Source organism: Lepidothrix coronata, unplaced genomic scaffold (assembly GCF_001604755.1).
Source record: "Lepidothrix coronata isolate B3197 unplaced genomic scaffold, Lepidothrix_coronata-1.0 Scaffold131, whole genome shotgun sequence".
Classification (NCBI taxonomy): domain Eukaryota; kingdom Metazoa; phylum Chordata; class Aves; order Passeriformes; family Pipridae; genus Lepidothrix; species Lepidothrix coronata.
In genome coordinates, this window is record NW_016690311.1 from 2,294,166 (window position 1) to 2,321,879 (window position 27,714).

At 42.2% G+C, this 27,714-nt stretch overlaps 1 protein-coding gene across 3 annotated transcripts in view; it reads left to right on the top strand.

Moving 5' to 3' along the window:
* The window catches only part of SLC25A26 (solute carrier family 25 member 26), a 98,199-nt gene that overhangs the window by 41,566 nt on the left and 28,919 nt on the right, over nt 1–27,714 (top strand). For 2 of the 3 annotated variants that reach the window (XR_001876735.1, XM_017826882.1), the window contains exon 6: nt 19,454–19,498. The exons of the other annotated variant lie outside the window; for it this stretch is intronic. Coding sequence is in view for 1 of the 2 variants with exons in the window: in XM_017826882.1 (XP_017682371.1) it covers nt 19,454–19,498 (45 nt within the window). In the remaining variant the exon portion in view is untranslated. The remainder of the gene's footprint in view (nt 1–19,453; nt 19,499–27,714) is intronic. 3 annotated transcript variants of the gene reach the window in all.

The following is a 27,714-nucleotide window of genomic DNA, read 5'->3' on the forward strand; positions in this document are numbered from 1 at the left end:
TAGAATTCCATCAACAGGAGCAAGGTGAAAACACTAGTAAAAGGCTGAGGTCTGAGGCTTTCATTATTGCTTTTGAGTGTCATTACTGTCCTTGTAAAGCTGCAGGTAAGCCAGTGTTCTTGGGAGAACTGTGTGCCCTTTATCTGGCCAGAAGGTTTAGAGAGCTTTAGATTTATCAGCTATCATCTTCCTTGTCTTTCATCACAAATGACCTCTTTGTGGAGCTCTGTAGTAGACAGCTGTTCTATCAGAGTTGACTTTAGAAGGTTTCCCCTAGAACTTCCTGGAAGACCTCATAATTTAATGGTTTAATTTTATCTTGAAGCCTTTGAGTTCCATGGGAAAATCTCTGGTATGGGTGTACATACCATCCTGATAGAGGACTCAACAAGAAACCTGGGTCCTGTACATGCTGCTTTAGGCTTCAAAGCCAAATTGGAGATCTGCAGACAGAATATGAATGTTCCCTGTGTTGCTGGGGAATAAGATCCACAGGTGAAATGTATTCTTAGAGAAAATGCTTACACAGTTGTTGTTTTCCCTTCAGGGAATTCATGCTTCTGAATGCAATAGTAATTGTTAATGGGAAGAGGTTGTGTTCTCAGGTGGACTTCATGTGTGTTATCTTTGCACATCTGAGCTGGCACATTATGTTTGAGTCCTTCGGCCACTGCTGTAATATGAATAATCCAGAGAAACGCGATCAAAAGCAAAGCCTTACTGTTTTACTGACTGTCCTCTCAGCAAAAGGTCATCTTTGAGCTGGTGACCTTCTAGTCCAATGGACAAGATGAAGGGCTACCATTTTTTCCAGATGTCAGTTCCAGAAAGATTGAGTGCTTTGCCTGAGGTTATGCTCTGAACTTCCTATGCAGTTGGGGCATTCTCGTCATTGCCACAGCATTTTCAGAAATGAAAGACTATCCTGCTGCCTCACTTAGGGGTTTTTGTTGTGAACTAGCAGTCCAGCACACATGTGGCATTTTGCAAAGCACTGAGGGCTGAAACTGTCACACTGTCTGACTCTGCTAATGATCTACTCCAAAACTCAGTGTATGTGTATGGGGCCTTCTCTACTGTTCACTTTTGAGCCCCAGAATAACACAGTCGTGTAGCTCAAGCTCCTGCAGCACAGCAGGCCTCAGACTACACAGGCTTGCACAGACTCTTAGGGCTATACTTGTTTCCCACAATTTTCTGCGTGTTTGTCTCTAAACGAACCATGAAATGATTCAGTGCCCGCATGTGGTTTTAATAACAAGCGTATGTGGGCAAATGAGAAAATACAGAATGTTCAACTGGAAGTTTCCAGCACATGCTATGGGTTAAAATCTAAGTAGGTTTGTAGTGCAGTGATTGTCAGAGTTGGTTAATTAATTTTGGGTTGTATGACATTTTAGATGATACTTTTCTCTCTAACCTTGTAACAACTGTTGAGTAGTGGAAGACTATACTTAATCAAGGGCAGATCTGCAGCAATAAGCTCCAGCTTGATCTTCACTGGAGTCTGATTGTTTTTCTGGGAAATTTGTGTGATGTTGTTGATTTTTTGGCTTTTTTGTTTTGCTGCTGTTTTGATGGTTGTTGGGGGGGGTTGGCTTTTTGAAAGAGACAAAGAAAGTGCAGCAAGTAACTTTCTGATGATGTTTAGCTGAGAGTTATGTCAAGGGCTTATACATCCATATCTTGATAACTAGAACTGCTGTTGATCTGTTTGGGCTACAGGTGGTCTTTTCAGAGTCCAGAGCAATCCTTCCCTTTGCCACATATCTTCAGCTTTTCAAAATGCTTCCAAAACAACTTTGTGTCTTTCATTCTTATTTTGTTAGAGATTTTGGAAACTGGTTTTGTGTTCCCTTCTCCCTGTTCATCTCTGATGTTCCCTGTTTTCCATGCTTACTGAAGGGAGATTGGGATATCCCACTACCCTGAGATCAGCAGAAGTTTGTTGCTGTCAGATGAGAGAATCTCTCACACTATTCTGACTTCATGTTTTCTTTTGCTCCCAAACTTGAAGGGTTAATGTTGATTTAGACTTAACCAGCTTTTTCTAACAATCTGGCTTAAGCTTGCTGATGAAGTACACAGTGAGAATTGCCTTTGGCAGTCTTTGATGTCCTTGTGCAGGAAAGGGAGGAAGAGCGCTGGAAAAGCCACAGGAAGGTAAAATGATAAATAAAGACAAGTACTTGAAAATTTTCTGCAAAGGAGAAAAGAAAAATCTGTTCCTTTACCTGTGATGAGGAGATGAAGAAGTAATGACTTAAATTGCTCTGGGGAACTATCCAACAAAGCAGCACCTGAGCTGATCATCTGTGCAGTCCATCCATCAGGAGAGGCTGCTAAAATAAGATAGACAGGCATGTTGGGAACAGGCCCTGCCCTTGGTCAATGGCCTTTGGATCTCATTTTATCCATAAAACTATAATTCCCTTGAAAGGCAGGTATAGTTGTAAGAGAAGGCAAACAAGAAATGCAGGGGAGCAGAGCAATTCCTGTGACAGCAATGCTTTGGGTGTTGTGTAGAATAAGAGATTCAAGTAAAACAGATGGATAATGACTATAAAATTTGTTAAACTTCATGTTTCTCCACTTGTGTTAGTGGAAGAGTTGTTTTTCTGTGGAAATTTTTTCAGTGTCTAAATGATGTGTCAAGGTCACTGGGAGTGTCGAGGTACCTGAACTTGGTGCATAGGTGTGCCTATAACCTGTGTTGGGCTGCACTGGCTTCTTCTCACTGTCACCTTTGGGCACCAAACTTACTTGCAAAGAGGAGTTATGTGAGCATAGATCTGCTGGCAGCTCTGCTCAGTGTAGAAATCTGAAATGACAGCAAGGAAACAGCAGTAAAATTTGCTATAAATCCTGCCACCTTTATGTAACTGACTGACAGAAAACTTACAAAAAGTATTTTTGGCGCAGAATTTTGAAACCAGCTGTATGTCACCCAGGCATATAAGCTGGAGAGGGCCAAGTGGTGTGTGTTTTGGGGTACAGAATGTTTCAGGAGGACACTGAAGCTGAGGGAAGGGCAGTTCCCCACGGCTGTTCTTGCTTTCTGCCTCGCTGTGGAAGTGGAACCAACCCCAAGGCAGTTTATGGGACTCCTCACAAAGCAAGGGCTGTAGCATTGAGGCAAATATTTGCATGTTCTAGAGGGGAAATGTGCTTCTCTGAGGCACAAACATCCCAAGGTGCTGTAGATGATAACACCTGTATGCAGTTATTTTATCTCTGGGCTCATCGGGCCTTAGGAGCAGAGCCATATCTTAAAGGAGCTGTCACAGCAATCCTTGTTTGCCTCCAAGGTGTCTCCTGAAGTGCTCCTGAAGGTAATTAATCACCTAATAAAATACACTCTTTGACAGGAGGTGGAATTTGGAAATTAATTTGCACCCCTTAAATGAGGCTTCTAAAACTATAATTATCACAAAAGAAAGACATGAGCTGTGTCAGGTGTGTAAATGATTTATTTATCAAGAATAAACTGTCACCAAAGTGGCACTTGGCTTGCAGCATTTCTTTAAGGAGAATTAAGCAATGACTTTTGCCTTGATTCCCATATTTGCAGGTCCTGGGGCAAATCTTCGGTTGTTTGTGAAGTGTTTGGTACAAAAGTGACTTGCAACAATATTATAGCTGCCTTTCCAGTGTTCTTTCTTTAATGTGTGATCACTTCTTGCTGCCCCATCATTCCCTGCTTGATGCCTTATTCTCTCAAGAGCCTCTGGCCTCTCCAGAGGACACCCCAGACCTTGTGCAGCCCAGCTGGCCATTTGGATTTCTCATTACCTCTCCAAATGGTGGATTTTGTGAACTGGATATTGGTAGCATCAGGAAACAGAAAGGGGAGGAGGTTTTAACTAGTTGGCTGGACTGCATATGGAATAAGTTACCTGGAATAAGAGGAAGTCCAAGATATTTGATTCTCCCCCTCTCTCTTCTTTTTAATGATACAGGTTTAAAGATGCCCAAGAGATCTATTTTTGTAGGTTGTGAGAGGGCAAATATTTTTTTAAAATCCAGAGAAATGTGAGAATAGTAACATTTTAAAAACAAATAATTGACAAAAATATTTACCTTCAAAAATACCCTTTCAATAACGTGTTACCCGAGCATCTGAAGACTTATTTTAGCTGCATGGGTAAAGGAGACATGGGGTTTATTGCAGCCTTCCCTACAAAATTGCTGCTAAAAACTGTTCTAGTTGCTACAGCTGAAATGTATTTGTTGCTGACAGTAGTTTGTTGGTTTCAAACTGCATGTGAATTGCTGATATAGTATGTGTAGTCTGTGGACATGAAAGAAAATTCTCTCATTATTACATTTTAATCCTACATTATTGGTACATTTATTCCTGAGAAAGCCCAAGCGATTTCTATTCATTTGTGTCAGACTGACTTCTCTAATGCACAGCTCCTGGGAAGGGCCATGCCTGATTATTTCCCCCATACTTGTCTGCCTGAAGTTGAGTTGACTTAAAAAAGGGGATGAGGGTGCTCAGCACCACTGGCTTGATTCAGAAGTTCTGCACACAGTGAGATTTCTCAAGTTAAAGCCCCTTGAGAAAAAAACCAGTAAGAGTGAAATCATTTACAGTGGCCTTTTTATTTGCATTTTAGTAATGCCATCTCTTACACCAAAAGTGACTTCTGCTGCAAAGCATCACAAACACAAACCAAAATAGGGTACCATTCAAAAAAAAACTCCATGTGATGTGGTTAGATTGGCAATGCCATATTTTAGTTGTGAGAACTGACAGATTGCAAACAACTCATGTGAGAAAAAGAAATACTTGTGATGCTGACTCTTCACTTAGGAGCATAGGTTGGAATAATGCTATGCAAAATCTTTTCAATATAAACTAACACTTTTCTTCTCTAAAGTTTTACCGGAAAGTATTTTTACCGTATTGCAGAATTTTTTGGAGGTGTACTGGAAATATTTTTCACGCAAACCAAGTGGCAAAAATTAAACGCTCAGGAATGCAGCTGAAGGGGCAGTCCAACTACCCTGAGCATGTCCTGGTTTGCTTGAAATATGGTTGCCCTTTCCAGGCACTCAATTCATCTTGAGGCCAATTTTAACAGTGCACGGTGCAGAAATGGCTGTTATGACATGCCCTGAGCCAGCTCTGGTTCAGCTTGTGTAAATTCTACATGTGGGGTGCTTTTGGAGCTGACAGGTGGAATTTTATTGTGATTGTATTTAACTATTCCACCACAGTAAAGGCTTTTGGCATTTATCTTACTGAGTTGCTGCAGAGCAAAGGCACGAGTTCCTTACTTTTTTTGTTGTTTTTTTTCAACCAGCATGTGTTGTAAAGGCTCTTGCCCAGGGTGGGATCTTCCCAGTGTTCATCTGTGCTTTCCAAACAGGTACTTTGCAGTTGATCTGTGGATACAGGCCATCATGTCAGGGTCTTTTCTGGGATGACCACTGCTGGGCACACTGTGGTGGTGGTGGAAGTAGCTCATCCTTGGTTTAAGCCTGAGTGAAATCAGCCAGTCTTGTCTGTTCCTTAGGCAAGAGCAGTTCTGTGAGGAGCCAGACCAGTGCTTGGGAGGGACAGGGACAGTAATGTGTGATGGGGTTGTGATAAGCACTTGGGAGCAGGATGGACGTGGTAACAACTGCTCTATCCCCAAGGCTGCAGCTGGAAGTGCAACCAGACACTAGACATAGAGCTCATTCTGTCTCAGATTCTTTAAGCCTACTGGAAATTTCCAGCATTACAGGCTGTTTTCACCATGTCTATCAGCATTTCAGAAAGAATTTGGGAACCTCCTTTCTACCCCAAATTACTCCCAGGCCTATGACACTGATAGTGGAAGTTCCTGCCCATGGCAGGGGTTTGGAACGAGGTGATCCTTAGGGTCACTTCCAACCCGAACCATTCTATGACTTCCAAACAAACTCAGGTCATTTATTGGCATCAGGTCAGCTGAGCTTTTAAAATTGTATCTGAGAACACAGAATCAGCACATTGTTCTGCAGGTTTCTTAACTCTTTTCATGATCCCAAATCCCTCTACCAACATTTGGTGATACTATTTAAAGAAAGGTGTTAATGGAGTTATATCCTTTGATTGAAAGCCACAGTTGATTTTTGCTCTTGTATGAATTCTGCAGATTTTGGTTGTTTTGTCTGAAGTGGTCTATTAGCACTTGCACTGAGATAAAAATTGCATTTTAAGTGAAGAAAGCATTCTGGCACAAATCAGAAAATCCCAGGGAAGATAAATGAAAAATGTAATTAAAATGCCTTTAGGTTGAAACATTATGGGAATTGTAATGTATAGCTTGCTAATCTCATTAGGAAAAAAAATGGTTTAAGTCACCTGGTTGTATTATATGCTGCTAACACCAGTTTGTTCCTTTTCAGCCCAAAAGGTTACAAACATTATACTGTAAAAGGCAGTTGGTTTGAGATCAGCTCATTCTTTGTATTAGGCAGAAGCACTGCATTCCTTCCTTTTCTCTTTGGTCCTTAATTTGTTTGATTTTTCTTTACTGCACTGTCTGTTGTCCCGTTCCTTGAGTACAAGTTGCAGTGCAACCTCTGGGGCACCATGTCTTTGGTCAGGATCAGTATTGTTTCTGCAGATGCTGCCTCATAGTCTTGTTGAACTAATTTGGACAGAGACATCCCAGTCAGGGTGAAAGAAGCGTTGTCTGTGCTTTATGGGGGCTGTGAGTATCTCCCAGAATAAGGCATCTAAATGCTGAAGGAACAGAAACAGTTCTGGAGACCTATATAAGAGCAGGTTTCTCAAGCAGTTACTAATGTACTGTCCTGCAAGAAGGGAAAATTTCAGGAGATTCCTCATGGTTAGAGAATTCCTGGCCATTTCTCCAACTAACATTTTTGTGTTTTGATTTCCTTTCCTCTCAAGTAATGCCTGTTAGTGTGAAAATTATTTCATTGCTGACTGTTTCCCAGCTGGAAAACAACTGGGAAGACTATGGTTCAAATCATATATATGTAAATCCCATTGACTGCTTTGTATCACAGACAAAATCCTGTACCTGGCAACACAGCTTGAGCCATTGCACTGTGAGTTCTATGAAGGTACCTGTGACAGCAGGGAATTGGCAATTCTGCCACTTGGCTGCGATGGGCATTTGACATGGCTGCAAAACCAGTGAGGAAAAGAAATCATCTCAGTGGAACCTTCTGGATGCAAAATGGCCTTTAAATGAATTAAAGCTGTGAGAGCAGCATTTCCCATCCCATTCCCTCTGGAGCCCATGCTGCAGTGGGTGTGGAATTTGGCTTTCTCCTTTTGGTGTTGATGTTTTCCACAGAAGTAGGTTTCTTAAAGGGACCATCAGTGCAACAGATGCTGTGCTCAGACCTGCTGCATGAGAGAGGAGTGTGCTGGAAACAGTGGGATCTGATCCCACTGTGGGGCCCTGGCGGTTACACTCATTGCTTGGATTTTTCTGTTACTGGTTGTGATTCTAAAGCCTCTTGGTGGAGCTGCAGTTGTGTTCTTACCTTGGCTTGTCCTCTGTTGGATGTTTGAGATCAGTCAGAGTTCTGCATTGCATATCTAAAATAACCCACAGAAAAGATTAGACTCTATTAGTTGGCTTTTCTCTTCATCCACCATGTTGTTTGCAGCCCAAATTTAGCAGAACACTTTGTTTAGGCCTCAGTTCAACAAATCACTTTGGCCCAGCTCCAGCTCTGGAAGAGCTTTTAGTAATGGGAAGTTGGGAGTGTAAAGAAGAGTACAGAGTTTAAGAACTTGTTTGTGTTTGGTCTGTAATGTTTTTAAAGCATAACCTTGCTCGTATTCAGCAATAGTGAAAGCTGTTGTCATGGTTTAACCCCAGCTGGCAACTCAGCCCCACACAGGTGCTCACTCACTCCCTGCCCTGGTGGGATGGGGAGAGAATTGGAGGAGTAAAAGTGACAAAACTTGTGAGCTGAGATACAGAGAGTTTAACAGGTAAAGCAAAAGCTGAGCACACAAGCAAAGCAAGGAATTCCTTCACCCTTTCCCATGGGCAGGCAGTTGATCAGCCATCCCCAGGCTTCATCAGTGACCCAGGAAGACAAATACCTGCAAATGTTCCCCTTCCTTCTTCTTCCCCAGCTTTATGTGCTGAGCATGGTGCCATATGGTCTGGAATGTCCCTTGGGTCAGTTGGGGTCAGCTGTCCCTGCTGTGTGTCCCCCAACTCCTTGTGCACCCCCAGCCCACTCTCTTGGTGGGGTGGGGTGAGGAGCAGGAAGGGCCTTGGCTCCTTGTGAGCACTGCCCAGCAATAACTAAAACATCCCTGAGTTTTCAACACGGTTTCCAGCACAAATCCAAAACACAGCCCTGCACTAGCTGCTGTGAAGAATATTAGCTCTAGCATAGCTAAGCATGTGCTTAAGTGCTTTGCCAAGCATGGAGGGGATGATTTATATTGGTAAAGTGGAAACTCAGTAGTGTCTATTTTGCTGATCACAGCTATAAGCAGAATTTCACAGAACAAGCATGAGCTGCTGTCATGCTCTGCAGTTCAGTTCCCTCAGGCCCTGCAGATATCCCGAAGCTATAACTGGGCTGTGTGAACAGTCAGGCAGGACAAGCAAATAAAGAAAATAAGGGTTTGTATGTGTGTGTCTGGGGTGTTCCAGTTGTTTAGCTGTCTTGCCCACCAAAGCACTCTTGTTCCTCTTGATCATATTCCCATGCTCTTGTAGTCTGGCACACTTTCCTCATGTCCAAGCTGGGTAACTGAGTGTGAGAAATCATTTTGGTTTAGCTTTATGGTTTAACATTGTGGTTATGAGAGATCCTCAAGGCAGACAGAAAGGAGGTGGCCATATAAAGACATGCAAAGGAATTCAAAGGCTTATGATGAAAACATCTTCTCCATAAATGAATTAAAAGAAATCATTGAGAGTCATGGCTTTTATTTCCACAGTTCTCATAACAATGCTGCTGTTGTGCGAGCAGGGTTAGGCTCCTTTGAGGAAGCTGCAAGAGGTTCTTGAAAGCAGGAACCCTGCTCTGTGCACGCTGTATTTGCACATGCAGCCAGCCTCACTAAAGTTTTTTCCCAGCTTGCTGACAGGCAGGAAGTTGGGGGATGCAGGCAGCGGGACAGCTTTCCCAGGGGCTTGATTGCCGTGGACAAGCCTGCAAGTCCACACCTGGGAGGGCAGCAGGTCCCAGGTGGCCCTGCAGTGTCGGACCCGACATCGCACAGCTGCTACCTTTGGGTGGGGGTGGAAGAAATGCTCCATTAGGAGCAGAGTAACTCTCCAGCTGCATAGGCAGGGAGGTCTGCTGGGTCCAGGGAGCTTCCTGTTTAAATAGTTACAGAGTCTGCAGAATTGGTTAAACTGTCAGAAAAGAATTATAGAGGGTAAAAAAAAAATAAGAGAACCATCCTTCCTGTATCTGCTATGCTATTGTCTAACTGCTCATTTGGGTTCGACCAAATGTTTGCTGAGATTTTTCAATTCACTCTAACGAGTTTTAGGTTAGGTCTTTTGTTATGTAGAATCAGATTAAAGTTTGTGGAACTGTAGCTGCAGTTCAGGAAAGCTTTAATATGTAAAAGCTAGGAGAGATCATTGTTGTAAGCTAGTAGGTCATTTCACTTCTGCAAGACCATATCTTGTGTTTGGGCAAAAGCAATGCAACTGTTTATTAAAAAAAAATAAAAAAGGTAGATGAGGGAGGGGAAATAGTCTGGTCTTATTTCAGACACACAGGATAGTCAGACTATTCACTACAGGATTTAAGAATACATTTAACTGCTTCCCTATAAAGAGGTGGGAAATTAGACGTGTATTTTAGTGCTTTGCAGATCCATCTTCTATTTGGCTAATGCCAATGGAGATCACACATGGCAAAGTCTTCTGAGGAGTCTGTGAAGATCAGTCCTTTACTAATTTGCCATTTAGGCTGCAGTGTGACAGACTGCCCACCCTGAGCATTGTTCCATTGGCTCCCACTGGGAGGAGCACCTTGCAGGACAAGCCTATTTCATCTTTTACCTGTGGCATGCAGTGCAGGTGTGGTTCTTTGTCAACACCTGAAAATAGCAGCCACAGAAAGAAGCTTTACAAAGCCCTGTTTTTTGAGATACAGAATTCTGAATGTGTATACACATGTAAGATAAATAGAATAGCTTTACATGAACAGTGTTTTCTAAATTTGACATTAGTCTGCATTCTGTCTCTCTGCCACATGATGGAGATAATGATGTAAGATACATAAACAGTGCTGCACAGGGCTCGCACTTCAGGGAAAGAAGTTCCAACTTGGTTTATAGTAATTGTTGCATTAATGTTGGTTTTGCACTAACATTGATGGAGGAATTTTCTCAATAGTGTCTGTGGGGTGTTTTGTTTAAAGCAATGTTTGATTACATGTTTTTTTTGGTTTTGGCTTGGTTTGTTGGGGTTTTTTTCCCTCCACAAAGGCAAATAAGCAGGAATACCTTTACCAAATAACCAGGGGTAGTGACGCAGCAAAACACCAAAGTCTGTATTTGGTAAAACATTCAAAAGAACTTGCTTAGCTTGCATTAACTGTATTGGGACTTTAGGATATACTTAAATGCTCACAGTTTGGGCTCAGATATGGCCAAGAGTTGGGCTGTTTTTTAGACTTCTGGAAAAGGAGGGAATTTGCAGAAGTTCACGCTTACCAAGTTAAAAAGAGCAAATCCTAGATCCTACTCTCACCATGACTCTGGGTCTGTGCCTCCTGGGGAAGACATGGGAGAATCCAGATTAGCTGATCCATGTGTGGTACACTAGAACTCTTGCATCTGCTCTCTCCTCTTTTCTTCATCCTGAGCATCAGTCCTGATCCAGAAGCTGTCGAAATCATGTGTGCAAAATTCCCAGCAATTTATGACCTTTGGATCAGACCCATATGCAAACGCAGAGATGGATTTTCTCCTGGAAATTTTTTTAGTGATACTCAGAAAACTCCTGGCAGGGGATGTACTTAATTTTTATGGTGAGAGTTGCTGTGTTGTACTTGTAATCATAATGTAGTAATAAGACATTTGTAACAAAACTACTATAGGCTGATACATCCAGAAAGGGAGAAACTCATGTTCCTTCCCAGTCTGTTAATTATTTTTTTGTGGCTGTTACACTGAGGACAAAAGTTCCTTTGCTGATGTCAGTGCAATTACAGCTGCACTGTTGTCAAGTTTCTTAGATTGAATATTTGCCGGATGAAGCAATACTCTCACTCCTCTCCATAGATCCACCTGCCCTGTGAATCAAACATGCTGTCCTTGATCCAAATCCTGTGTTCAGTTCTCAACCCCTCACTACAAGAAAGAGATTGGAGGCTGGAACATATCCAGAGAAGGGAATGGAGCTGGAGAAGGGTCTGGAGCAGAAGTCTGAGGTGGAGCAGCTGAGGGGGCTCAGCCTGGAGAAAAGGAGGCTCAGAGGGGATCTTGTGGCTCTCTACAACTCCCTGAGAGGAGAGTGTAGCAAGGTTGGGGTCAGTCCCTTCTCCCATGTAACAAGCGAAAGGACAAGAAGAAATGGCCTCAAGTTGTACTAGGGGAGGTTTAGACTGGATACTAGGAAAAATTTCTTCACCAAAAGGGTTGTCAAGCATTGAACAGGCTGCTCAGAGCAGTGGTGGAGTTGCCATCCCTGGAGTATTAAAATGCTCTGTGCATGTGGCACTCAGGGACGTGGTTTAGTGGTGGGCTTGGCGGTACTGGGTTAATGGCTGAACCTGATAATCTTAGAGGTCTTTCCAAACTAAATGATTTTATGATTTTGTGATTCAATGCTGCTTGTTTAATTCCTTGTGCTTAGGTGCTTTTATCTCCTGCAAAATTCTCATTTGAGGAACTGTTCAACTCTGTGATGCTGCAAATCCGTCAGTCCAGTGTCCGCCTGTGAATATTTTTTTCCTTGATTGGAGTTTACAAGTTTGTATTTAGAGGCTCTTCCTTGATAGGTGCCTTTCATAAGGCATTTTTGCAATTATACTCACATTTAAAGTGTTACATATATGTAAAGTGTCCCTTAAAATGCTCTCAAAGTCAGAGAAGTGATGTGCTGCCCGGACAGCAGCACAGAACCGCGTGTGTGCGTGTGCACCCACGGGCTGATGTAATAACTTCTCCAAATGTTAAGAGCTTTTCCTCAGAAGACTTTTTCCAGAAATGCTGCTCTCCGTGCTCTTGGGTTCTGCGCTTGTGGTTTTTTTCATGAGAACAAAGATCAGTCCTTCATGGTCCTAAACTCAATGCATGTGCATGACTTAAAGGCATTACCTACCAATAAATAGGAGATTAGCTGCGGCTTGTGTATTTCCTGATCAGTTCAGGTTTTTTCAGATGGCTCGTTGTTATCCCGTTTCCTTTAACGATGGGACACTTTAATGAGTTTGCCATCTGACATACATCTGCTTCCTGTTAAACAATACCTTCATTCTTCTAGAGCTGCTAAACTCATCTTTTATCCTACAAGATTTTTATCTGCGCCTTGAAAACAGCATGTACAAATCAGTGTCAGCATATTCGTTTACTTGCTGAGGGGTTTTTTTTTGTATGTTGTTGAGAATGAATAGCAAAACAGGCATCTCCTTTAGTGCTTATTTGTTGGAAAATGGGAGAACATGGATATTATTTGTTTAATTAGGGGCTGGTCAGTCCAGCTTATGTTTGAAATCCAATAAAATTGACTTTTGTGGTTGTCATTATACGATCTCTAGTAGTTATTCTCTTCTCCCAGCAAAGTGAGGGGCTGGTTCAGAAAGGGGGTGGGGGTGGAATTTGAGGCTGTTAATATTGTTTCTTTGAGGGAAGAGTCCTCAATAGCTCAACGATGGTCTGTCTCACGCGTGTGCAAAGTTAGGGCTCTGTGATCATCAGGCTCTCTTAAATCAATCCAGCCTGCATTGAGTTTGTGCATCTGCCTCAGTGCCTCTCTTTTCCCCATGTTTTGGGAACACACAGTCATGCTGGATCTCTGACTGTGTCTTTCCCCTTTGCTGCTCAACATTGCCCCTCCAGAAAAACCTTTTTTTCTGTTTTTCTCTTTTCTTTTTTAAGCACAAAACCATTTTACAGTAGAGGGAAAACCAGATAGAATTTTCCTTGTATTTATCTTTTCTGCATAACATCCCTTATATGTTGCTTTTATAATGAGTGTGTGGTGCCGTTTAAAACAAAATCCTGTTGGATGTGAAGTTCTGCCACACTGATCCAAAGCACATCTGTGAGAATGGCTTGTAACCAAATTAAGCAACCCTGTGGGGCGCATAATGTTTTGTCTCAGACAGGAATTTAGTTCCAAACATTCACATATGCCACGTGACAAGTGGAAAATCTTTGGGGTTAGAGCTGGGGAATGAGAGGAAGCAAGGTGCAAATATTTATTTGAGGCTTAGTGGATGCCTGAACCAGAATAACGAGTATAATTCAGGAATTTTGTATTTGTTCCCATTTATATCTTGCTGTGGTCTCCCAGGTCACACAGGGTTAATATTATTTGCTTGAATATGCAGGAATTGCCGATTACCTCAGGTGGCTGCTGATGCATGATCTGAAACCTTTGTTTTAATTATACTCTTGGCATTGTGGAGATCAGTGTTTCTACCACCCTTTGCCTCTGGCAGTGCTGCAGAGCCACGTGTTCGACACCAAAGAGCTCTGAAAAGTTGTTTGTTGCAAACGCAACTTGATATTTTTCCCAGTTGGGAAAGATGGCCCAGGCAGGGGTTTCACCTCTCTTTGGCTTTCTGCAGTCTTATAGGAAGGTGCTGTGTGTGAACTTGGTCTTTCACAGTTTTCCTTAAGGAAGGAAGCCAATAGGTCTTCCCTGGTCATTGCTATGCAAGTGTTGTCGTACTTGCCTGGAAAGTTTTGTTTCTAGTGGCATCAGTGTTTATTAACAAAGTTCTCCATCATTCCTTTAACATATGACCTTGTCTGTTCTTTCCCCACGCTCCCACCTTCCATCTCTCAGAGCTGCAGGAACATCACTGATGGCTTTGACAGTCTTTCATTCATGTTAAGATTACAAATTACCTTCACTGGGTTCCTTGTGGTGTCTGCAATTTATCAAGAAGGATCTGGGAGACACTATTAATTGAAGCTTTGCAAGAAAATAAAGTCTACTGTTTCATCTTTGGGGTATCCCATCGATGATGGGTCCTCTACACCTTCACCTTCTGTCAGTGCTGTGGAAAGCTGCAGGTCTTCATGATGGTGGCTATTGCTATGGCCTCTGAGGTGTCCAGGGGACAGGCTTACCTCATTTCATGCTGTCTTTTCAAATCTCATCCTGCAGAAAGTATATTTATAGCTGGAACACCAGTTTATCATAATCCAGATGTATTGGGCAAGTGTGTGAAGAATTTTAGGAGGACAAGACACTGAAACAAATTTACTGTAATTATTAATGGAAATATTTAACTCCAGTGGGGTGACAGGATTGTTTTATTCTGCTGTAACTTGAACCTGTTAAAAACCCCTTCTTTTATAAAGAAGATGGCTTAAAAAGAAGGGGAATATAAAAGGGACTTAGGTAAAGGGAAGATTGTTCTCCTGAAATTAGCTGTTTATGTATCCTTGAAAAACAGTATGTTTTTTATGGTATTCAAAAGTGGATTATTAGACTTTTCTCTGTAATTACAATGGAGAAGGCACAGTTTAGGACCCCAGCTAGACACTGTGTACAGTACTTCTCAAACTCCTCAAAAAGACTTGGACAGTGATGGCACCTCTGTCCTTGTCACAGCGAGTGCAGGCGGCAGGTCAGGTGTGAGTTTGAGAGTTACCTCATGAGCAGTGTGTCCTCCCTGAGGTGAACAGATATTCTTGCTGTTGGCCTTTGTGATATTCATACTCTCAAAATCCTCTTCATGGCTGTTTGCTCTTCTCCCATCACTGTTGACATAGGGAACAGTGGAGGGATGGGTGAGAGGAGTTTCTGGGATGGGGGTGCAGTTTCAGGAACGTTGAGAAAGCTCTTACAAGGTGAGGCTGTTCCTCCTCTGGCTGTTTGTGCCAATCTCTCCTTCAGTATTTACTCTAATGTTTGTAAAAACAGATAAGTCTTCTGGAGAGCAGAGCCTGCTGAACTGGAGACAGGGAAAACCTGAATAAACAAACATGTGCCACAGATTAGTAGGAACATCTGTACATTTTATATTGTTTTGAGAACACATACCACAGTTTTTCATTTCTTAGGCTTTTTTAGTTTCTCCCTTTGTTTCTGTCTCTTTCTTTTCTTCTTCTTTTTAAATATATTGCTAATAAAGGTTGGAGGTAGAAAGCACAGCTGGACTCTGCATGACATGCCACTGTTTAATTTCTAGCTTGGAGGATGAGAAGAAGAGTAGTTTTATTGTATCCTAGAAGAGAATAAAGCCACATGCAAATTCCAGCCATGAACATCTGTTTCCTCTTTGTGCGAAAGAATTCTCATATTTGGAAGGGAATCCCAGTTGTGAAGGGGCTGATGAGGTTTTGGATTTTTTTTCCTTTTGGTTCTTCCTCCCGCTTCTTTACCATTCCTTCAGCATTCTGCCCTGGCTTCCTGGCTGCTGTTTTCCTGGGACAATGTCAGTTTGCAATTTAGCATCAGATATCAAATGGGTGAATTTTGCTTTACTTTAAAATGTTGTGTTGTAGCTACAAAGAGTATTATTAAGTTCCTCCTTAGATTTCTTTTATTTGATCAAACAGTATTTGATAGGATGACTTTTGCTCTGTCATAAATCTGCAGTATTTGCAGGTTGGTATTTTTCTTTAGAAGCCAGATGTGTGTATCTGTTGTTCTGGCCTTGAAATGCAACTATTTCTAAAAGTAACTTATTAAAAATAACCTTTTGAAATCATCTTGTATGTGGGGAATTAGGTAGATCTGTAGAAATAAGGATCTGCAAAGTTCATTACCTTAAGTTAGGCATCAGGTGCTAAGGACTACAGGAACCAGAGTAAATGATAATTTCACTAACCTATAAAACATTTTAGAATAATGATTTGCAGCTGTCTGGGGGCTTTAAGCTTGTCCATTTTTTTTGTGTGTGTAAGGGTTGACTCTGTTGAACAAACAGCACAGTTATATAACATTAGGCCAGACATGAGAACTGGTACTCTCTGTCTATTTTATATTAATGTCGAATGAGGGGTTGGTGGGGCTTGCCAGCGTTTCATATTTGCTGGCAGCAAGTTACCCACATGTGTGGACCACATTTTTATTGTTGCCTTAGCCTATTTCAGGCATAAATATTGCTGCCTAGCAGGGTGTGATCCTGTTCATTGCTGAAGAGCTTTTCTTTTAAGAAGCAAAATATTAAAAGGATTGAAATGCTGTAATTGTTCTAATTAAGACTCTGAGATTTTGTCACGTCTGTCATGGTGGAGGAAGAAAGGGCAATAAGCCATCTAAGGGCTACCCTTGTAGAGCTGTTTCTTTTTGCATATATTAATCCTACTTTTGGGTGTGGGCTGTTAGTCTGGTCTCTTAGGGAAACAAGGCTTATGCAAGCAGGGTGTATGCACACATGAACACACAGCAGCCCTTCCACATCTTGATCACGGAAATGTGGTGGAAGGGCAGAGGCAGTGAAGATAAATAGAAGTTCCTATAAGTTTCTTGAAAATATCTCTGTGAGGGGGAGAACAAAGGTGATTAAGAGGTTTGAGGGAAGGCTTGTAATAGGAACTCTCAACAATGGCTGTAGAATACATCTCAAGAAGAAATGTGATGGAAGTCCCTGCTATGGGAATATTGCTGAATGTGGCTCGGAAATGATTTGGCTTCAGAGAATCTGATGGCAAAAACAAAATCTGTGAGAAGCCAGGCTCCTTTTTATTCCAATACCCATGAAATTGCTTATGTGAGTTTTGTTCTTAAGTCAGGTTGTTGTCAGACAGACTCCAAAAAATGTAGGGCATCTCATTAGGACCATCTTAGTGCAACAAAGGTGGTGCTGCTCTGCTTGTTGTTCATGGTGCTTGGGTTTTGCAAATTTTCAAACTCTATTAAAGTGTGACTTAAGAATGTTTAGGCCCTTATCCTGCAGCCATCCTGGAGAGGAGGGATCGCAGTGGCTGTGCAGGTCCCACTGACATAGATCCAGAATCTTCCCAGGTGTTTTGGACGCTGCACATCTCATGGGGCGTGTGGGGAACAGTGAAACTGATAATCCCCATCCAGCTCCGACCCTGCCGAGCAGGACGTGGAAAGCAAACACCTCTAATGCTGAAAATCAAACAGCAGCCATGAACAAATTTTCTCTTTGACTGAAATGCTTCTAGCTAGGAGATAAAAAGGGGGTCATGTCAAAAGCTTTCCTTGTTGTCTTATTAACAGCTGCGTAATTTTGCCGCTCATTTACAAGCATTAAAAAGCAAAACTTGGAGACTGTATTTGAAAGCTTGTTTTGTTTGGTGTACAGCTGGATACAGAGCATTTCCTTTTCTCTCTTTTAACAGATTTGAAGCAAATGTATTGGCTACTGTTTCTTTTTTTCCCTTTTTTTTTGCCTAGATAATATAAGATTATATTGCTTTTCATTTTACACTGCAAAGAAATGATGCCATGTATCTCCAGTTCAACAATGATGCAGTAGCATGGTGTATATATATCTTCTCATAAATATATTACCACACATTACTGTCAAATAGCTGGACTTTTTCACCCAGCATTAAAAATGAAATTTAATTGCTACACTAGAGTTTCAAGACCCTGATAAATAAGAGCCATGCCTGACCTTTATTGTGGGGCTCTGAGATGCCACCAGGGATATTGCTCATTGTCCAAGATGACAAACTTCCTCTGAGATTTCAGTTTGTCAGCTCAATGTACAGCAGTGACATTGATTTCTTCTCACTGCCATTTCCTGCCTGAATAGATAACAAATTTTCTGTGGCAGGTGTCTGTCAAGTTTAGTTTTGCCTGGCAGATTAACTTAATAGACTCATTTATTAATCATTAGTTGCAACACAGTGAAGCAGACAATACTCTTTAACTCTTGGGATGTTGAATAGATGTACCATTTCAGATTCCTTTGTGTACCTTGAATTTGGGTTTAATAAGCCATTCATCTCTTTACTGAATGTTTTTAACCTGACATTACTCAGAGCAAAGATATTGGCATTAGTTAAGCATGATCTATTTCGAGTATCTATTCCTTTTCATGACAAAAGTGAATTAGTACTTTCTGAGACTAATAATTTGATACATGAACTGCAAAACCAGCCTAAATGAGGGGGAAAACTAACCCAACATGCATCATGTTTGGGGGAGAAAGATAAAATAGAAGAAAACAGATACTTGGAAGATTTGAACCTGGGGTTGACCAGCTGTCAAAGAGGAGGAGATAACTGCAGAAGGCTTAGGAAGGGGCAAAGCAGACCTGCAGATACAGCTGAAGGGCAGTTCTAGGACAAGGTAGTGTTTTCCTAGGGACCCCTTTCTCTGAGATGTCTGGAGATAGCTACTCAGCCTGGAGGTAGCTAAGTCAGGGTTGGTACCAGAGGTACGTATGGGGCAGGACATCTCAGAGTGATGAAGGACAAGAAAGAATTTACTGAAGAATTTTGAGGAGGAAGGAACTATAAGAGAAGGCATAACCTTGGAAAGTGATATCTCCTGTTGCAAAGCATCACTGTGTTCATGATGAAAACTGACTCAATGTTAGCCCTGCACAGCCCCCAGAGCTGATGGAGACAGACGTTTGCTTCTTTTCCCCATGTTTTAAGAGGGTCATGAGGTGTTTATCAGGGCAAATTCTGTAAAGGACCTGGAAATGCACAGCCACTGATGGGGACATATGACAGCAGGAATGAGCCTAGACAGAGGTACAGGCTGTTGCTGTACAGAAGAACCTCATGTTACAGGCAATGAGAAGAGAACCAACAAGTTTCTCCCTTGATTTTAAGTTGAATTGTGATAGTTCTTCACAACCTGCTTTTAATTCTCAAGGGAGCTTGCTCAATGGAAATCACCAGGAGACATTCAGGGAAGTTTCTGCAGCTGATGCCCAACTGCAAAACCCTGGTTGGAGCACAACTGTTTTCAGCTCAGCATCTGCGGGAGTGTGCATTGCTGACGATGTTTTTTTGCCAAGCTGTGTTGCTGGCCTTGGGAACGTGTTTCTTGAACCATCCTTATGGCTTTCTTGGCTGAGTGTCAAACCAAGAATGTCCCTGCACTAGATCACACTGCCTATTGCTCTTCTAGGCCACCCTGGTAACAATACATTAACCTCTCAGCAGGGAATGTGATAAACAAAGTAAAACTGCTTTAGTGAAACCAGTCATTTAATGGCAGCGTACATAAAGTGTCCGTAAAGATTTGTAAGTGTAATAAGCTGCAGTTCACTGGGGGAACAATAACTGTTCCTAATTTAGCCAGTTGAGGAACATGCCAACCCAATTTGCTTGTGTAACATTATGTTGTCGCTTTTTGTTTTTTTTTTCCTTTTCCCACCTCTCCAGATTCCTTTCTCTCTGGTACAGTTTCCCCTCTGGGAGTCATTAAAGGTAAGTCCTCTTTAGTGATGGAAATATAAGTTACACAGTTTGCAAAGGCTTTCCATAGTAACTTCTCTAATTTGATTATTGCTATTATGGGCGTTTCCAAGAATCAGTAAGTATGTGCCAACCTACCTGTGCATGTGAAGATCATTTGCCTGAATATCTGAAACATAGCAGGGAATATCTAACCACTGATCTGTGGCATGCAGGCTAAATTTTACTCCCAATGTGCCAGAAATTTTATCTTCGGCTCTAACTTTTTTTACTGCTTAAAAAGAGTGGCCACTGTCTTGTGTTGTGTGATTTATTTATTATTATTTTTTTTAATTTTCTTTTTTTTTTTTAGTGTTTTGCTCTTTAAAGTAAGAGGAAATTGTGAATGATACAGAGAAAGCTGTTTGAGACAGGGTTTTGTAGACATGGAGAGATTCTCAGTGTATTGCTGCAAAGCTATTTTGGTTGGCTGCCTATAGTTTACTTAAAGGTCATTTAAAGAAGGTGTCATTGGATGATGTTTTAGTAGTGCATTTGTTTGGAATGATGTGCTATTCTCCCACCAGCTGGTTGCTTTGTTTATCATGGTCAGAGTCAGGGTCTAGATTTTTGAGCAGATGTGGGATTTGAAGACTTGGAATTTCTCCCTCCCTCTGTTTTTCCTTGAACTCACCACAGAAGATGAAGGAAAGGTTTTTTCAGGTGCTTTGAGATCCTAGTTTGGAAGCACAGAGAATTATTGTAGGTCATTAAAAGCATTGCAGCAAAATATAAGAGAGGAGCTGGGGAGAGAAACTTTCTTCTTGTTAAGGGTGCTGGACTTCAGAGCAAGCTCAGCACTGAGACCCAAACTTGGTGCTGGTATGTTTTGTTGGGACAACAGATTTTTCTCTCCCTGTGTGTCTCTAGCTTGGGGTAGGGGGAACAAGCCCACAGTGTGAATGTTTGCATGTAGAGGCTTCAGGCAGTCCAGTATAAAGATGAGTCCACAGGCAGGAGGAGCGTGGAATACATCAAGAGCCTGCACAGAACTGAGCTGTGTTTCTCAAAGGATTCTGTAGGTACTTTGTGAACTCAGCTTGCTGTGGTGTCTGGGTATCATCCCATTGCACAGGGAAGCTTGAGCTGCCTTATTAGGAATCTGTTTCCCTGCCAGTGTCTAGGAATGGCTTTCTGTAAACTCTTCAGCAGCTACACTGTCTCGACCTGCTCATAGTGCAGCAGCCACGTTTGGGAGCAAGAGGTAGCAGAGCTTGAAGAGAAAAAGTGCAGTGTTCTTGCCAAAACCACATAAACCAGCACCATTGTGTAGCTGGTTTCAGAAAGTAAAGTTGTTTTAATTAATATCCACGTAGCTGTGACAATAAAATGTATTGTTTACATTACAGACTTTAAAGAAGACAGTTTGAATTTAGCCAGCTACAGGAGTGAGTCACTTATGATGAGGCGTCATGTTTAATCTAAAGAGGTCAGTGCAGATCTGAAGAGAAACAAAACTGTGTCAGTTTGTTCCACAAACCTGTTGCAATGTATTCTTCTACTGGGGAACCAAGAGTAGAAAACTGCAAAAATCAGTCTGGCATGCTCCAGACACTTTGGCTCAGCAGAGGGAGAGAGCTCAGGGTTTGTCATGGTCAAAGCCAGGCAGTGAAAGCAGAATACGTTTTGTTTATCTGAATGAAGCTCTTAAAAAATTGTCAGTACAACAAATGACAAAAACCATTATGGTCCCATCAACAGGCTGGATGTGGCCAGTAGCATCAATGAGAGTGTGGCTCAGGGAAAGGCTTCTCATGGGTGCACGAAGGGAGCGTGAAGAGACAGTAATTATGAAGGACTAGGAATGCAAAGGATGAGAGAAAAATGGCACGAAGCCTTGAACAGAAAAGAGTCATTGAGATGATGCCTGAGGGACCATTCTGCACTGTATTAATGGGATTACTTGAGAAAGTAACTGCAGGAGCAGTTGTGAATGATGCATGTGGACTATCTCACAGATCAGAACAGAACAAGTGCTGTGGCTGTGTCATTTTTAAAACCACTAGTACAAAGTTGCATAAGCTGATGGAAGAGAGATTCAGTCTCACAATTCCCTGAACAAGCTAATCACCATAAAAATGAGGAAAAATATCTTTCCACTATGAAAGGACAGTTAGTGAGGCACATGGAAGAGAACAGTTTCCTTTTCTTTCAGATATGTGCTGGCTGCAACCAGCAACAGGGTGTTAAGTTGAAAGAAGCCTAATAGAGGCTTGTCATAGGTAGCAAATTGGGTGTTTCTATATCCCATTTTCTCTATCTACGTTGCTCCAAGCTGCTCTAGTCATTCCTTATGCTTTCAGCATGATTTAGCCACGTAATTTACATGCACAGTTTTCTCCTGTGTGTGAATGTGGGCCAGCTGTCCTGTGTGAGAGTAAACTTGCATATCATGCACTAAACTAAGTTAGAAGAAGAGAGAGCATTGTATAGATCACTGAACTATAAGGTTACATTTGCTGTGGGTGCTGGCAAAGGGAGTATTGCAGTAATTAGCAAGAAACAGATACTGCTTCAAATACAAGTCTTACTGCCAGTGACTCGGGTGAACACAGAATTTAGGAACAGGTAATAGACTCCTTTTTTAGTTCACTATGACTCAGGAAACAACAGTAAAGAAATTATGGTGCTTTTAATTAAAAAAAACCAAAATAACTCCCCTTTTATTTTTGGATGTAGGTAGATCCACTGCTATAACGTGTGCTTAATGTCCTTTCTCTTCCTAATTCTCCATTTTTCTATATTTTATTTGAGGTATAAATTATTGATGTAATTTAACCAAACCAAAAGGGAGAAGGAAACTGCTATGGTGTATGAGATTTCAGGACAGACATTGTAATTTTCTGCTGGGGTGAGCTAGTGTAGTGCTTCTCTGTCCTTTTAGCCCAAGCCTTACAGCTAAAACAATTCCGAATTTTTCCCAGAGTTCAGGGAAAGAAGGGGTGTTTCAAATCTCATTCACTTTCTGCTACACCAGCCCTCAGAGGAGCACCATGGTTGAATACCACTGTGACAGTTTGATCAGGTTTAGGTTCTTTTATGTGGGGCTAATGCTTTTGATCCCATCTCAAAACCAGCTGGCCATGAAGAAAGGCAACAGAGCATAGATGCAGTGTGCTTCCCAAATGCCAGCCAAGCACAGTGCCTCCCATATTAGTTCAGGTTTTGGAATAATGTTTTAAGATACAGTCCCCTTGTACACTGCCCTGGAATTTCCAGGGTGCCTCTGTAACTTGCTTTGGAAATACTATATGTATGTTCTTCATTGTGGGAATTTCACATTGTGGGCTGTGTATTTGGCATGAAATTGTTGTGGGTTACACAGAGTCTGGTGCAGCTCTTGCTTTCACCCTGATGCCAGGGCTGTGTAGTCTCTGCTCAGATGACTACAGCACTGTGGAACCCATCCCTTCTTTCTGTTTTGTTCTGGTCAGGTGTTTTATTCAGCACTTGTAATCATCATATCTGAGTTCTACCAGCAGCACATAGATGATTTATCATTTACTTCATGTTTTAATCTATAATTCTTCTCTTTTAGACCTAACTGAGAAAAAAAAATAACTTTAATTTCTGCTGTGGAGGTATTACAGAAATACAGGGCATCAGGTGTTTTTTTTCAATAAAATAGAGTTTTAAAACCCTGGAGAAAATCAGGAGCCTCTGGTTAGGTCTTGAGTTCAGAAACATCTTGTCAAAAATGCCTGTTTCTTATGGCTCACTGGAAGTAGTCAGCTCCTTCAAAGAACAGTGCTGTGTGTAAGATAAACCTATCTCAGGTGAAACAAGACTCATTCCTCTTGGGTTTTGTATTTCTGCATGTTGGCTGCGCTTCAGAGCCAGCCTCTGAGAGTTACTCAAATGCAGCTGTACGTGGAGAATGGTCTCTTTATAGACCAAATGTATTGTATGTCTGGAGAAAAGGCTTTAGTAGCTGGTGAGGAGGGAAGGAACAGGCAGGACTGGAGAACATAGGTCTCAAATGAGTAGGCTTGAAAAACAAGGGTTTTTTTGTTTGTTTAGTTGGTGGGGTTTTTTTAAGGAAAACAAACCTACTATCCTGGGAACCATTTGTCTTTTTCATTAGACGTGCCTGATTCTAAGACAAGACACTTGGATGTTCCTAAGGCTGTGTGACATCAGGGTCAGCCAGTCCTGCCCCTGCACACCTATCCTCTCCGGGAGGGCTGGCACAGGCTGTGCTGCTCCACTGGCCCAGGAGCTGCTAAGAAAGATAAAAATCTTGAACTGACCATGCTCAAGGTGAGGTCTGGCTCTTCTGGCACTCAGTAGGGCCAGGGTTTCTCTCTTTGTCTCGTTGCTGAGCAAAACTTAAAGCTCTTAGACTTTCTGCACCTCTACTGTTCCCACAAGTTTTTTTGTCACTGGCTTTAGCAATAAGATAATTTTCTCAAATCTGTAGGTCTCACAAATTAACAGATGTTTTACAAGAAGAGATATTTGGTTGGACTTCAGAGGCAATAGCTGGAGACAGGGAGCTGAGATACGTGGGCAGGTCTCCCTTGTGGGTTGCTGTGCTGTAAGATGCTGAACAAGCAGAGGAAGGAATGCTTTGGTGGCTTCTGGAGAAGAGGGTGAGTGCACATGGGCACATTTCCACCCTGTGAAATAAGTGGGCCATTGTAGTAAAGAGAATGGGGAGAGTCCAGCTGTTCCCCTGTGAGCCTGAGCAGGATCTAAAAATTGGTTGGGTCAGAACAGGAGTTCCTTGGTTTGGTTCTAAACTGGTTTCTGCCCACGCGATGGAGAGCAGGTTTGGGATTGGATTTAGGTCCCCTGTTTTCTGTTCAGGTTCATTTGTCACCCCAGGCACAAGGCACTTGTATTGAGGGGAAATCTGCTGGTGAACTGAACCATAGGTCTACCTGAGGGCATTGATACATGAAATCGTTTGCTTGGTTCTCTTGGTTCCCCCCTTCAGAGAGCTCAACTTCTGGGGCCTGGGCTAGGCAGTACAGGGTGTGGACAAACTGGTTTGAGGGTGGGCTCAGCCTCACTCTTAGTGGTCAGTGCAGATATATTTTGAGACATATCTTGAATCTTGCTGTGCAAAGACTGCTAGATAGCTTTCTGTGGAGAGTGAAGACTCTAATCTTTCTTGGAGCTCATTGCACCTGATTTTTAAAGTTAATAAGAATGAAAAGCTTACAGAATACTTCTGCCCAGGCAGCTGGGGTTCTCAGCAGTAATATACGTGTTTATAACTCCACCATTGAAACAATAAACCACATGCTATTTCCCTCCTAAAATTTACAGTCAGATCTGTTGCTGTTTAAGAGGGCAAGTAGAAAATAAAGGAATGTAGCCAAACTGGGCCTTAAATGGCTCTTTCCCTGCTGTATGGGTAGGTGACCCTTTTTCTTTTTTCCTGGAGAAGCAGTCTAGTATTTCTTTTCTCTGTGCTCAGCTGCATGTAAATCAGGAGTAAATGAAACCCAGGCCCAGCTTTAAACCCATTTCCTTGCAGGCAGTGTGGTAAGTGTTCTACCATACCTTGCTCCCTCTTTGAGTAAGGGTTGGACTGATTTAGGGATTAAGTCCTAATGGTTAAATAACCCTAATGTGTCTGCCATTTGCTTAGGTGCTGTATCAGGAAAACATATTTCCACAGGGCGTTTGGAGGCGTGATGTAACGTGCAGCGTGTGCATGCCATTAGCATAACGGCTGCATTTTTCTCACAAAGGAACAATGTACCCAACAGCTGTTCAGCAAACAGCCCTCTCTTTATTAGTGGCACAATAAGTGTCATTCACGCCGTCTTGAGGCGCAGTTGAAGGAATGCTGCACACCATCTGCACCAAAGAGAAGGAAACAAATGCAACCCTCACTCACGGCACTGCAGGCACGTTTGGGAGAGTCAGATGGTCTTGGGTCATCAGTGCAGCATTTAAAACGGCCAGAGGAAAACAGTCAATAGATACAGAGCCAGATTGTGACACTCTTGGTCGTGCCTAGGCCACAAGTGGTTCTCTAGAGGTTGCTGAGCTTGCCAATGACATCTGGAGATGTTTGGTAGAATATCGAAGTAATCAGTGCACAGGGCTCACCATTTGGTTTGGGCGCTCGCTTCTTGATGAAGAACCTTAAAAGGCTCATATAGTTCTTCCATGTAATTTATTCACACAAGCCCATGAAGCACAGATTTATTAGCAGGTAGTAGCAGTGCAGATGCTCAAGGAAAACTGTCCGAACTTTGAAGTGATTTTTCAGAAGTGTGTTTTCCTCCTCAGACACACACATGGCCCTTCGTGCCATGGAAACAGAGTGTGGCTGTTCTGCCTTGCCATGGGAACACTGTTTGGAAGACATTTTCTTTAACCAGGCTTTTAGCACATCCATTTTGATTTACATCCAAATGGGTCACAGACATCAATGCAGCATTATATGGGCAGAAGAGGGGAATGAAACGCTTTTAACATGAAAAATATGCTCTTGCATGTAGGCCAACTTTTGTTCTCTTTCAATTTATCTAGGATTTGGGTGGGTTTAATTCTAGGACCAAAATCAGTGCTGGCATAAGTGAGCACAACTCCATTAGTGCAAATGGAGTCTCAACATTTATGTCAACAGTGAACTTAGATCATTGAATTTTTCCCATGTTTGGGCTTGCATGTTTCCTGCAAGATAATATACACATGTACTTGCACATATGCTGCACATATGCACATAAAAATTCACTGGGGAGGACGTTTGGCTCTGTGCTCCATGTTTGACTTTATGTATAGAAACTGCAATCAGCTTATGAGTTTTTTGCTTCTCCTGTAGCTAACGTGCCATGCATCTGTGAGGGTCAGCCATGCAGAATGCCATGTTGCAAGTAAAATCTCTGGTAGCAAAGGCAAACTTGAAAACTGCTTTTCTTCCCTCAGCTTACAGGACTGCACGTGCACACAGATCCATGTGATTAGTTTGCACAGATTTTTCTCCCCCCTGTTCTCGTGAAGTTGAACACTGTCTTGAACAGAGGGATATGTAGAAATACTAGAGATGCTTATCACTGGAGTGAATTGTAATATTTACTCAGCTGCAGGCCTCAAGTTTAGTGCGTGCCATGAGGTCTGCTTGCCTCTTAGTGCCTGAAGAATATCAAGGCCAAGGCAGAGATGTCTCATTCTCTGTGTTGCTTCCTGCAGCACTTGGGGCGTTGGGCTGGCCATCAGGTTTGAGAGGTGTGAGTATTGCATTTTCCTCTGGATTACCATTGCTTAGATGCCCTGAATATAGACCAAGACCTGGCTGCGTTGGGAGCACAAAGCTGACAGCTGATTTCTGCTCCTAACTTCTACCATAAATGTATGGCAAACGTGGCAGCCACACACAGGTGGGGAGTTGTGTGCACTAGTCAAAGGTTATTGGCCATCTGGAGGCCACGTGTCCACAGCACATGAGGAGTTCACATTTGTGGGCACCATATACTTCCCCCCCTGTATTTAAAGACAGAAGTAATATTTTCCTTTTTTGCTTGTTTTCAGATTGGAAGGCCTTGGGTATATCCTAAGAGTGACATTTCCAGTGCTCCCTCTGCCCAACAAAATGGGGTGTCCTCAGTATCGAAAGAGCTAAATAACATTTGTGGTGAGAATTAGAGGACACTGGCCTATAGAACAGTGTGAAATGGGATCACTAGGAAGAAAAGTAAGGCTCTGCCCACATATAAAACATGACCCTTCTCTGTGAACATTATCCCTGTGAATAATTGGAAATCTGCATTCAGGCTTCCTGCTGTGTCCCATCCCCTGAGGCCACACCCGCTGTATTGCTTTACATGGTGCAGCAAAGCACAGTGAGATTTACATATATATCACATAAAAGTGTTTACAAAAAAAATTAGCATGTGATTGAGCTGGGAAGCTGCAGAGGGCCCCAACTGTATGAGTTTCCATGTGCTTCAGCCAGAAGATTTATTTCCAATTTGTTATTCATAAGGGAAGAGCGAGAGATTGGGATGGGGTCCTTTGAAGTGGAAAACAAAGTCTTCTATTCAGCCTTCAGCTTAATAGAATACACATGACACAGGCTTGGCATGGCGGCTGCTTTCATGTAATGTGCTCCTTGTCGTTCTGCTTTCCTAGGCTGTGAATACTAGTGGGAATGGGTATTGCCCTGGAAAAGTCAGGTTATCCCCTGCAGCCTTCTGCAGGAGGAGCACAGTGTGAGCAGGTAGGAGCCT